Raw genomic sequence first — 12820 nt, 5'->3', positions numbered from 1 at the left:
CTTTAGCTCTGAACTTTTCATCTTTGCTCAATCCAGATTGCCACAGGGGACATCAACAATATCATAATCTGCAGTCAGCAGTTGTATAAAGCAAGTGGCTGAGGTATTGCTTGCCAAATTAAGAAACACGGCCCCGAATTTTGCCTCTCCATTTTTCATATGAAGTAGGTCAGCAGTGACACCAAAATTTAAAGAAATTCTAACCATCGACTTCCCGTCAGCTGCCATTTTCGAGCAGGCCTCGATTTGGATGCCCAGCACTCTTGGCAGAAATAGGGGGGAGCTTCATAACAGTATTCAAATCAACATCCTATGACATTGTTAGGAGAACAGTGCCATTTTGGTACCCACAGCACTGAGTGCTAGACCAGCTGACTACACAGAGTGGGAAATAGCCAGAAGCAGCATCACTTAAAGGAATTGATGGAAGCAGCTTCGGGAACAATGAGCAATAATTTATTTGGCACTTTTTGGGCAGGATAAACATAATTGCTCCCCCTGTGCCTCGCTGCTAATCTCCCCCTCAATAATGCTCTCTGTCGCACCCCCATCCACCCACCCCCCCAAATCGGTCTAGCCCATACCTGTAATCCCTTGCTGTAGACCTGTGCTCTGTGGATGTCCCACTAGATCTTCCACCTGACTCTCCCCCGCCCCCTAAAACGGAACAAACTGGCAGCTCGCCAGTTGACTGCAAATGAGACCTGACCGGCAAAACTGTTCAGGCCTCTCACTGGCAACACCTACCAAGCTGCAAACCATATAATTTTTGTCGCCTCATGATACAATATCCAATACCATAACAAAAACACTCTTTGGGCTCAGTGCAACTGCAGTGACAGCAAATTTTATTTTCCAAAATACGATAGGCCTGATTATAACCCTGCCTGCCCAGAGGAAGCAGGGTGGCCGGATAGTTAAAATGGTGGTCAGGTGCATCCTGCTGCATTTCCAACAAGTTCATGTCTGTCGTCATTTTAACTATCTTGAATATAACATTCAGTCTTGGTCAGCAACAGACAAAAGATATATCCGAGCCTTGGAAGTGGTGCAGAGAGCGAGGCTGATCCCTAATGTTCGAACACTGAGCTATCAGGAAAGCGAAGAAAAACTTGGATTCTTCAATCTTGCAAGGAGTCAAAGAAGATGGGATCTTATATAAAATATGAAGTGGAATAGAAAAGGTTCATCTTTTTTTAAATCATTCTTCAGGATATGGGCATTGTTGTCATTTATTGTCCATCCCTAGTTGCCCTTGAGAAGGTGGTGGTGGGACTTCTTCTTGAACTGCTGCAGCCCACGTGAGGAAGGTACTCCCACAGTGCTGTAAGGTAGGGAGTTCCAGGAGTTTGACTCAATGACAACGATACATGTCCAAGTCAGGATGGGGTGTGACTTGGAGGGGAACTTGGAGGTGATGGTGTTCCCATGCACCTGCTGCTCTTGTCCTGTGCACTATTGCAAATTAATGCATGGCTACAGGACATAATTACTAACTGTAACGGGCAAGTTCAGGACTGATGTCACGAAGCACTTCTTCATTCAAAGATTGTTGAGTACTGGAATGGTCTTCAATGGTAGCGTGATGGATGTAAAAGCATGGAGTTATTCAAGATGCAGTTAGACATAGTGATGTGGGCCTGTAGGTTTCTATGGAAGGTTAAGGTAGATGAACTGAACGGCCACCTTCATCTGTATTTACTTTGTGAGTAGATGGAAAAATTGGAAAGAAAAGGAAAAGTGATCTACAAGGAAAAGGGTGGGTAAAAATACAATTGGATGCTCCGATGGGATAGTTAGTATACTAGAGGGATGAGCTTTAATGGGCTCAATGGCTTTTTGCCGTCCCAGGCCTTTCTTGTATTCTGGCCTGTTTACAAAATCTTAGCAGAGACTTGAGGGGCTTTCATAGAGCTTACATAGTCGAGGGGGGAAGGGTGAGAAGCAAAGAAACAAACAGGAAAAAAAAAGAAAAATGCAGCACAGAAAAATAAAAGAACAACAAAGGAGAGCTGGCTAACCAAATCCAGGGAGGGAGGGACAGTCTCTCTGACTGACAGGAGTGAAAACTCCATTATTATAAGCCAAAGATAGGAAGTAAGCAAGAGGATATATATGTATATGTATATGTTGATACACTCTATTTATATATATATGTTGATACACTAAATATAATAAAGATAGATTACCACAAGGAGCCCAATCCGGACCAGAAATGATTTGAAAATTAAAGGTTGATTTCTGTCTGGAGCCTCTTTTTGTGCTGTCCTAGGAACACACGATATATCTGTGCCCCCTGCTAGCTTCTGTCAGGATCTTTGATTTGCATTTTGTACTCTGTGCTAGTGACCTCGGGTTTGCTGCCTTTTCCCATGTGAGACAGGGTTTCAATAAAACTATAAAAAAACTATGCTTACTTACAGAAACCACGCTGTTTCCACTATGATATAAACAATATGTTGACTCTGGGCTGGTATGACACTTTCTTTTAACAACCATCGACCTATTGAACATAAACTTGGAAAATATTTTTAGTAATAAAGTTATTTATGCAGAACACTGATTTATGAAAAAAAACTGGATCACACCAGTCCTGATTGAGCAACCTTTAGGTTGCAAGTGTGCAGAAAAATCCACAGGGAGATGGGCATCCTGACTTTAGTGCCAAATTGCACATGTCTGGGACCTCTGCCACAGACCCTGCCAAAGTTTGTGGGATCGGAGGAGGTTCATTCACAATCATGTCAATAGTGGGGGCCTGTTCCACTAGCGGTGTATCTAGGGCATCTGCCGTAGTTGGGAGGCTGAAAGCACTGGCACAAGTATCTGGTTTCGGGGAGATGCTGGGTACCCCATCCTCCTCAGAAAGACTTTATGGATGCCCTCGCAGCCTCCTAAGTGAGGGGAATACCTTAAAATGATTTAACAAAAATAAAACTGAAATTTTTCTTTGGTGATTTTCATTTTCCATGATCCTGGCCTAAACCTGCAGGTGGGCCCCATTTCCACCATTTGAAGGACAGGTACACCTAATCTCAGCAGACATGCCTCTGCTGATCCTACACTGGGTCCCTCTGAGGGCTGGGAAAGTTTTGGGGCAGGCAGAGCTCTGCCTCCCACAACCCATCCCGGAAATTCCAGTCCACGGCCGCCCCAGCAGTCTCCTGTCAAATGTGTGATGGGAATTTCCGGAAAGGCCGCAGATTTTCGGAGCCCCTTTGTTTACACTTGTAAAATATGAAAAATTGTGCACTGATGAAGGATCCCATCTGAAAAGTTAACCTATCTTCCTGTCTCATTTGCTAACTCACCTACTGTTTATTTCCAGCATATTCCTGTTTTTATTTGTTGAAAAATAGATGTCTGAAAGGTTTATGGTTAGTCATTATGAATGTGCAGATTTATTTTTACTTTATTCATCAACAAGCGGAAGTGGTGATATGCAGGCAATGGTTGTACAACATATAACACAAAATAGAATTGCTCAAAAGGGAAATTCCTACACACTTACTTTTCCCAGTATAATTTGGCTGCCGGCAGTTCCTTTTATGATTAGGAACTTACGGTTTTGGAATTTTCTTTTGTTTTTAATTAAGCCCAGACTGCAGGAGATCTCTTCAGCTTAAACTGTTTGGCTGGGCATGATTACGGGAAATGTAGTTTTGATATTCCCTCTCATTCTGTGAAGATGTGATGATTACTAGAGCTCCCGGTTGATGTTGACCAGTTTCAGAATACAACTGAAAGTAACTAAAACCTTGACAAGGTTATTGATTGTAGTTCAACATAAACTTTTGACATTTGTTGGACTATATTCCTTGAATTTCTTAACATGTTTAAAAAATTACTTTCTACAGTCTATCTTAGAACAAATTGTCCTTGCTTTATATATTGTTTTGTATTCCTTAAAATAACTGAAGGGTCACTGTGGTCTAATTTTAGGCACATCAAAGATTTCTTCAAGACAACATTGGAAATGTTGGACTGTATAACTAGCATCATCTTTTGATGTCACCAGCTTTATTTTACTGGACTGGCTTTGAGGTTAATAAATGTTATTCTGATTAACAAAAGCTAGTTAACAGTTTCAGATGTGCCAACTCTCGTGAATCTATCACAATAGACGCGATTTCTGAGTGAAATGAAATCTAACGCATGAGCTCACGATAGAACACTAAAATCGCACAATTTTTTTCTAAACTCTCACACATGAGCGATGCCCGCGAAAGAGGCAGAGGCTTTCCCTGAAGTTCAGGCCTCACTAGAATAATATTGGCAAGCTGCCAGCATGTTCTACAGCTACACTTGGGGCCGTGCAGTAACTGGTTCGTTTCATTGTAAGTAACCAGGCCTGGGCCTGTTGCTCACCAAACTCCCACCGCAGCCATGACTGCATTACTGCCACTGGGCAGGCCCTTGGGGGTAATTACTGAGCAATAGTTAGTTACTGGGCACAGTGAGGCCTCCACTGATCGGCTCCATGCTCCTGAGAAAACTTGCCGGACAAGGAAGATCCGACCTGTCACACTGAGCGGCCAATAGAGCGTGGGTCCACCCAGTGGCCAGGATAAACTCTGGGGCCTGTAACACAGCCCCCTCCCCCATGGGTTGTGAGATGAGCTTTTCTCTAGAGGAGATAGCCGGATCCAGTCATGGCCCCCGGTCCCACCCCACCCAACTGTAATGTGCCACAGTTTTATTCACTTTCTCTGAATTGTTAATATTTTACAGTGGAAGGTGGAAGGCTCATGTACACATTTCCAAGTTTATTTAGTAAGGTGCAAACACATAAGGGGGAAAAATTTGGTTGCTTTGTGCCTCCCGTTAGCGCCCCTAATGGGAGGCGCAAAGCAACTAGCGCCTGGGTGCGGCATCGCTAACGCGGTACGGATAACCGTAGCTGTTGTAAAGACAGCAGGGTTTGATTGACAGCTGGTTGACGGCTGATGTCATATCCGGGGGCAGGACCCGACGCCACCTTGGCCATGCTTCAGATACTGTACTAGAGACATAGAGTCAGGACTGAATAAATGGCACTCCTCTACAACTGCTTGTGAGACTCGTAATTACGTTATTAAGATAACATTACATGGTACCAGGATTTATAGAACTCACGATAAAGACATACTACAACAATGGAAGGAATAAAACCTCTGGCTAGCCTGGAGCTAGAAGGAAATGTGGATGAAAATTGGCGTGTCTTCAAGCAACGCTTTCTTCTCTACCTCACAGCGATTGACGCTTCGACTAGCTCTGGAACACGTAAAGTAGCTTTGTTGCTAACAGTGGCTGGCTCGCAGGCAATCGAGCTGTTTAATACATTTACGTTTGCAGCCGAAGATGATAAAAATGATCTGGACAAGGTGATAGAACGGTTCGACGAATACTGCACTCCAAAAAAGAATGAAACATATGAGAGATTCGTGTTTCGCTCCTGCGTGCAAAAGCAAGGAGAATCCTTTGATTTTTTTTGACACACTTGAAAATAAAAGCACAAACATGCAACTTTAGGGACCTGAAGGAATCGATGATACGTGATGAAGTCGTTTTTGGAATACTCGACAAGAAGGTGAGGGAGAGAATGCTTAGAGACAATGACCTAAATTTGGATGCAGCAGTGAAAATATGTCATGCTAGTGAACTCTCAGCCATGCACACGAAAACTTTCGAAGGGAGCAGCACAGCAGAAGGGAGCGCCCTGGGGCTGAAAAACCTGCCAGTGGATGTGGTACACAAAAGGGACACAAGAGGGCCCACGGAGTTCAAGACAATGATGCCTTACGAATGTAGACGGTGTGGTAATAAACACGTAGCCAGACAGTGTCCTGCTTATGGGAAGAACTGTGCAAAATGTAAAGGCAGGAATCACTTTGCCAAGGTGTGATTTTTGGAAGAGAAAACTGAAGGTAAAAAGACAGTGCATGCTATTGAGACTGAAGAGACAGGAGCAGAGACTTTGTTTGTTGGAATGGTGCAAAATGAGTCAAAACAGGGCAAAAATGCTAATGAAGTGCACTCTGTAGGACCAAAGACTGAAGTTTGGGCAATGAGGTCATTTGGTCATTAGTTCCTATGTCGTTAATATTTGACAGGAGATTACAAGGATCTTTTCCTTTTTGACAATTGTATCTGTCTTTTAGTCATGTCGATAAAGGAAAAGGAAAATCAAAGTAAGTGGTGCTTCTACAGGTGCAACATAGTGATAACAGGTAGGGTTTTTTGAAAGTTTTTTGTAAAGCATTTTTAGATGGTGTAATATAGGCCACGATTTCCCCTACCTGGGCGGGTACATGGTGGGAGAGGTAGGTGGCAGGCCACGAGGTGGTTGCTGTCTTCATCCCACTGTAAAAAGAGATCTTGCGTTAGTGGGCCTTGTTAAGCCCGCCCTGTGCGTTACCCAGCTCAATTAAAAGGTGTGGGTCTGGTGACATCATCGATGACATGTTTCTTGCCGGTATATTTAAAGGGGCCATGGCCCCATTTACTGTCACTTTGCTTTAGGGTGCACACAATCTTTCAGTTTTATGACCATAACTTCTCAAAGGCAGAGGGCTGCTCCTCACTTCTGCGATGACTCCCTTCATGTGCTTGTGGAGGGATTCGGAGCACCTAAAGAGATTCTCTTCCCTGCCAGTGGATGGAAGAGACCTCCCCAGGAGACCAAGGCAGCCTGGCTACAGACAGCAGAGGAGGTCACCAGCAGGTCAGTGGTAATGCGTACCTGGGTGCAGTGCCGCAAGTGTTTTAATGATCTTCTAAGGTTGGGAAAAGTGAGTATAAAGCCACACTTACCTTCATGCTGCTGTGCCTCTCATCACATCCCCATCACTCTGCCTTCCCAACCCTACTCCTGCACATCATTACTCAAACCAACATCCCTTGCACGTCCACCCATCCCTCTCTATCTATCTACATTATCACATCCCCATCTTACTAAGCACCCCTCACACTCACCCTCATCCTAAAGCAATGATACCAACTAACAACACACAAGGAGGCAACTTGATATTGGTACCCCACTCCATCATAGTCTCCCTCTAAAGATGTAACCTGTCCATTCCTTACACTCATTCCATCACTCTCACTCAACTGTCTCTTCTTTCCCTCCTTACAGGAAAAGAGAGCCCACAATAAGAGGGAGAGGGAGAGAACGGGAAGAGGACCTCAATGGTTGGCTATTCTGGTGGGTGCAGAGGAGGCAGCCCTTGATATCAGTGGAGTGGTCGACCAGCTGGAAGTGGACGACAGGGAGAGGGGCTCATCACAACAACCTGGTGACAGAATCAGTTTCCATACAGCTACATGGCATTCATCAGTCACTCATATGGGGGCTGATGTCAAGAGACATTGAATGCTTATCATGTGCATAATGGCATCTGTATGCATTCGACATATCTTATATCTAACTGATCTCTTTACTCTCCCACAGGTCCATCAAGAGTCCTCCCCACTGTCGAGGATGAAGAGCGAGTGGACTCCTCATAAGAGCCTCCAGCCTATGAGGGCGCAGCATCACTTCAGACAAAGCAAGCCAGCACCAGCGCAGATACACTCACCTCGGTGGCTCCATCGTGAGATAGAGTAGTGTTGTCACCTGATGTCTCATACAGCACAGGTGAGCAAGAGCAGATGGTGGAGACAGCGACAGCAGTGGAGATTCTTCGTTGGAGGGCGCAGGACTCACCCAACTCTGCTCAGCTGTATGCAGATGCTGAGGTTTGGGGGCCATCCATGAAGAGGGCAATCCTGGAGCTGCAGGAACGAGTGCAGGAGGCTCTGACAGGTTTTGCAACCGTGGTGACTGCAAGTGTGCAGAGAATGGAGGAGTCCATCTCCAACATGAGCACCACCGTGGCGCACGTACTCGTGACTGTAGGTTCCTCCATTGACAGGATGGCCACCTGCATGGAGGACATAATACACCAATTGCATGACCACATGGTTTCTATTCAAAATAGATGGGCATCTATGGAGGATAGAAACCAGAGGCTCATAGACCTCCTGTCTAGGAGGGATGTCAGTATAGATGTGGATCCTCATGGCCCCACTGATGTGCAGCAAGGTGCTCTCCAGCTACTTGCTAGCAGAGAAGTGCGGGTGGCCCATGAGAGGGATGACGATGGGAGGGGACATGGAAGTGGGGGCTCCTCTCCAAGTGCTCACACTCCTCCCCCCTTGCCAACCAGAGCCCCAGATGCCTTCCCGGACAGCCATGGCCTAGTCTGCCCCTGCATAGTTGCAGGAGGAGTAGACTTTGGCGGGGCCCTCAAAGGCCCCAAAACCCAGAGGACAACCGCCAAAGGCATCTAAGCAGGCGCAGCAGGGAAGTGCTGAAGCCACAGGGGTAGCACCACGAAGAAGCACTTGGAAAAGAAAGGTGCCACACAAATAGTCACCAGGGTGGTCACTTGAGTGTTTTCTGAAATGTTACTGTGAAGTTTATGTTCAATCATTTTTTTGTATTAAATAATTTATCTTGGAAACTTCGCGGTCGTTGCCAAATATGTGTGCACAATTGGAAGTGGCAGAGTGAATGGTCAGGGCTAATTCGCGCTCCAGCAATGAAAAGAATGGACTGGTCATTATAGGAATGGTTTATGGTGTTGCTGTAGGGTGATGCCAACATGCCAACGCATGTGGCAGCCACATGACTGTGCTGCGTAAAGTTAGCTAAATCTGGCAATGATGAGGCCATCCCTGGCCTCATGGGCAGCAATGTGGGCTCGTGCTGGTGACATTTCGACCAGCGGCTCCTCCAGGTATTCCTCATTCTCGTCTTCAAACTCATGCTGCACCTCCTCCTCTGAAGAGGCTGTGCGGTCTGCGCCTTCTTCCTCATGCAGCGCTAATCCTCGCTGCTGTGCTATGTTGTGTAGGGCGCAGCAGACCACGATGATTCTGGAGACCCTGGCTGGTGCGTACTGAAGGGCTCCTCCAGATCTGCCCAAGCATCTGAATCACATTTTGAGCAACCCTGTTGTCTGCTCAATGACACTTTTTGTGGAGATGTGGCTTTGATTGTAATGTTCCTCAGCCTCGTTTGTTGGCCTCCTCAAAAGTGCCATGAGGCACGTCTTCAGTGGATAGCCCTTGTCTCCAAGCAACCAGCCAGAAAGACTGTGTGGAGGTGCGAAGAGCTAAGGGATGGTGGACTGGTTCGAGTGTTGGGGTTGTGGAGAGGAATCATGAGCCAGGTGGAGAGCAGATTGTCTTCGAGCAGCCACCCTCGAGTTTGCTGTGGTGGCTGGAAGATTGCTGGCACACCAGACTGACGCAGGATGAAAGCATCATGGCTGCTGCTCGGATAGTGGCCATTGACGTTGAGGAATCACTGTGCGTGGTTGCACACCAACTGCACATTAAGTGAGTGGTAGCCTTTGTGGTTACGGAGAATCTCAGGATTGTTATGCGGCACCCACAAAGGCACGAGTGTGCAGCCGATGGCGCCCTGCACCATGGGGAAGCTCACTATCCTGGCAAAGCCACATGCGCACTTGTGCTGCTTCTCTCTGCTGAGAGAAGGCAACCTAGTCCCTTCTTTTGGTGCAGAGAGCCTCAGTTACCTCCCGGATGCAGTGATGGACGGCGAACTGTGATTTGTTAGCTATGTCTCCTGCTGCAGACTGGAAGGATCCGCTGGTGAAGAAATTGAGGGCCACGGTGACCTTGACTGCCACTGGGAGAGCCGTGGTCATCCTGCTTTCAGGCTGCAGGTCTGGTTGCAGGAGGTGGCAGAGTTCTGTGACCACCTCCTTGGTGAAGTGTAGCCTCCTGATACACTTCTCCTCACTTAAGTGGAGGTAGGAGAAGTGCTGTCGGAAGACCCTAGGTGGGTAAGGCCTCCTGTTGAGTGCTCTCCTGGCCTTCCTCCTCCACTCTCTGCGCGCATGTTCCTGTCTTCCTTGCTGCCTCCGCTCCCTCTGCCGAAGATCCTGAAGCATGAGGTTGACTGCCAGTACAGCACCCATGACAGTGAGCAAGTGTTGTGAGCAATGAAGGCATTCTCCACTTGCAGCAACACTCCCTGTTACCTTAGAACCTTGAATGAAGTTAATAAAGCTGGTGGAGTTGCAGAAAGTTGCATAGAGCCTCAAACTTAACAAACATGTCAGGTGCAAGTGACTGCTGATCCCTTTAAATACCGCTGCTGGAGCCTCCTTCCTGCTTGTGAACGCTTGCTCTACCTGTCGTTGTTAAAGCATGCCGGTAAGTTAAACGTTGAAATCCAGTGCTGCAGATCAGGCATCAAGTGAGCGTTGCACACCCACTGATGTCACAATCTCATTAATTTAAATTGCTTCAGCTATCGCTTTTATCGTAGCACTACTGGCCCTCACAAAATGGCGGCCGCCGCGAGACCTGCCACCAGCTGACAGAAGAGTGGCAGCTACTGTTTCTTCAGCATATCATGACGGTAATGGGTGGTGTTAAACATCCAAATGATTATGATTTATGGCAAATTTTATTTAAGAGGTCAGTTATATGATTATCAAAGACTGAATTCTCACTAAACAGTGATCACAGAAGTAAACTGATCCTTTTAGTTTTAGGTCGGGTCTAGTTCTCAGCTGATTTGCATGAATCTTGTAATGTCACCACCAAGCGAAAAGAAATAATTAGATCTTAGACAAACTATTCAAAAATAATATTTTTTTCCAGAACTTTGTGCCTCCATCTGCTCATTTGTGTAAACAACATCACCTGCAGAACGGAATAATTTTCTCTTGTGCTCATTTTCTCATTTCTGTATTTTTATTTCTCCTTTTGACTTTCCTCATACAGATTCCTAATTTTTTTTGTCATTTACTTCTGATTGCGGCTGTTATTTCCACGAATCTCATTTGTTTTGTTTACATTTGATCTGTATCTGAATGTTGTTCTCATAAGAAGCTACAAATGAACCTTTTTGTGGGCTATGTGGCGTACCTTCACCACACAGACTGCAATGGTTCAAGAAGGCGGCTCACCACCACCTTCTCAAGGGCAATTAGGGATGGGCAAGAAATGCTGGTCTTGCCGCCAATGCCCAAATCCCATGTATGAATAATTTAAAAAAATATTTAGTTGCCAGCCCTATTCTTTATATAACCATGTTTCAGTTATTCTTAATACATCTAGGGGGCGATTTTCTCACTGGAGGTGAGATGAAGGCAGGTTTCAGTTTGGGTGGGTTTAAAACTCGCCTCCACTGATAGATTTCAAAAATTTTCGATTTTCCCATGATTGGCCACTTGATTTCAGAGGTTTGGGATGCCCTTGCTCAATTAGTGTTTTGGGACTGAAACTCGCCTCTGTTGACAGCACTTTTCCAGTCTGATTTTATGGCTTCTTGCTTCCTTGGCTCATTCACAGCATTTCTGCATGTCCTGCACTACCTCCAACATCTTTTGAGAAACCAATGTCCAATTCCAAGGCAAGGGCCTCCCCGAGGCTCTCAGATGAGGCGCTGCAAATGTTGTTGGAGGGGGTGACAGCTAGCATGGAGGTGCTCTTCCACTCATCTCAGAGGAAGAGGCCTGCCAAAGAAACCAAGGCTGTGTGGGTACAGCTGGCAAGGGATATAACCTCCAGATCTGTGTGCAGATTGGGAGACTGTTTCTGTGTATTGATGAAATGCCATCCCTGTTGGAAAGCATTAGAATGATTTGAAGCCAAAATGTTGGCATTATGCCATCTGCTCTTTCGCCTTAGGCAGCTCCACATTGCGGGCACCGCCACACTTGTGTTGTCAGGTTGGTGGCCTGAGTGAAAGGCGGCCAGAGAGTCATGTCCATTGTCAATGATGTCCTAGGATGGAGCAAAGGACATGTGCCAACTTGGGCAACCAATGCAAATCTGGCCATGATAAGTTCATCCCTTGCATCCCGGGTAGCCATGTGCTGTCGTGCTGCCGCTGCCGCTGGTTGATACACTAGCGCTCTGACCTCCTCCTCCTCCTCCTCCTCCTCCTCTGGGTCCTCCTCCTCCTCCTCATCCTCATCTGAAGTCCATGCAGAAAGAAAGCAAATGGTTCCCATGCTGCTTGTTGATGCCTCCTTTGGGGATGTGCTCATTGCAAGCGGGGAGAGGGTCTTCCAAGGAGGTCCCACAGTTGATGGAGTCAAGCTGCAGCACCTCCGACTTCGGAAGGCCTTCTAAAAGTGCTCAGAGACCTTTTAAAGCCAAGGTCTGGCACCTGCAAGTAATCCCTGCTGCAATAAACAATGTCTTGTTAGACCTGCAGCAGTGAGGAGGCCACCCACGAGTCAACCCACCAGGTTTACCTGCCGTGGTCTAGGAGGTGTGTGGATCATACCGAAAAGCTGGAAAAATCACGAGGGCCTCTCAAAATAGGCTTAGAGAGGCCCTTAACGAGCATTTAAAGATGTTAAATAGCGCAATGGCCAGCTGGAGGCAGGAGCCTTTCCCGACCTCCAAAACTGGCACCGGCAAAATCCCACAGAGGCGGGTTGGAGGCGGGTTCCGAACCCGCCCTCGTGAATCTGATTTTCCCGTCTTTCCTGCCTCCAAACCCACCTCCTCCGACATCAGAAAATCGCCCCCTTAGTTCCTCGCTACGGATCATCGCCTCCAGTTCCCCCGTTTTATTTTGGATGCTCTGTAGATTGCTGTACAGGCGGTTTAATTTATCTTTAGTAGTTGTTCCTTTTACTTTATTTTTAACAGTCCTTTTATATTTCTGTTTTATAACTGTATTTATTCTCTGATCGTTATGTTACCCTTGTTCCTTACCTTGGTTTGACAACATGATCACAAACCAGTTGAACATTAATGGAGTGGAAGCCCTTGTGATTGATGAAAGCAGTGGGCTCGTCAGCTG

General features: G+C 46.4%; 1 protein-coding gene across 1 annotated transcript in view; it reads right to left on the bottom strand.

Moving 5' to 3' along the window:
• The window catches only part of LOC147115070 (uncharacterized), a 121186-nt gene extending 108367 nt beyond the window's left edge, over positions 1-12819 (bottom strand). Inside the window, exons 1-2 of the mRNA XM_085993981.1 lie at positions 12733-12819; positions 6279-6342 (exon numbers count right to left, since the gene is read on the bottom strand). Coding sequence (XP_085850107.1) covers positions 6279-6292 — 14 coding nt within the window. The 5' untranslated portion in view covers positions 6293-6342; positions 12733-12819. The remainder of the gene's footprint in view (positions 1-6278; positions 6343-12732) is intronic.
• Position 12820: the final 1 nt, after the last annotated feature.

Source organism: Somniosus microcephalus, chromosome 7 (genome assembly GCF_052327205.1).
Source record: "Somniosus microcephalus isolate GS21.2 chromosome 7, FLI_Smic_1.0, whole genome shotgun sequence".
In the NCBI taxonomy this organism is placed as follows: domain Eukaryota; kingdom Metazoa; phylum Chordata; class Chondrichthyes; order Squaliformes; family Somniosidae; genus Somniosus; species Somniosus microcephalus.
This window is presented reverse-complemented; position numbering and strand designations above follow the sequence as displayed.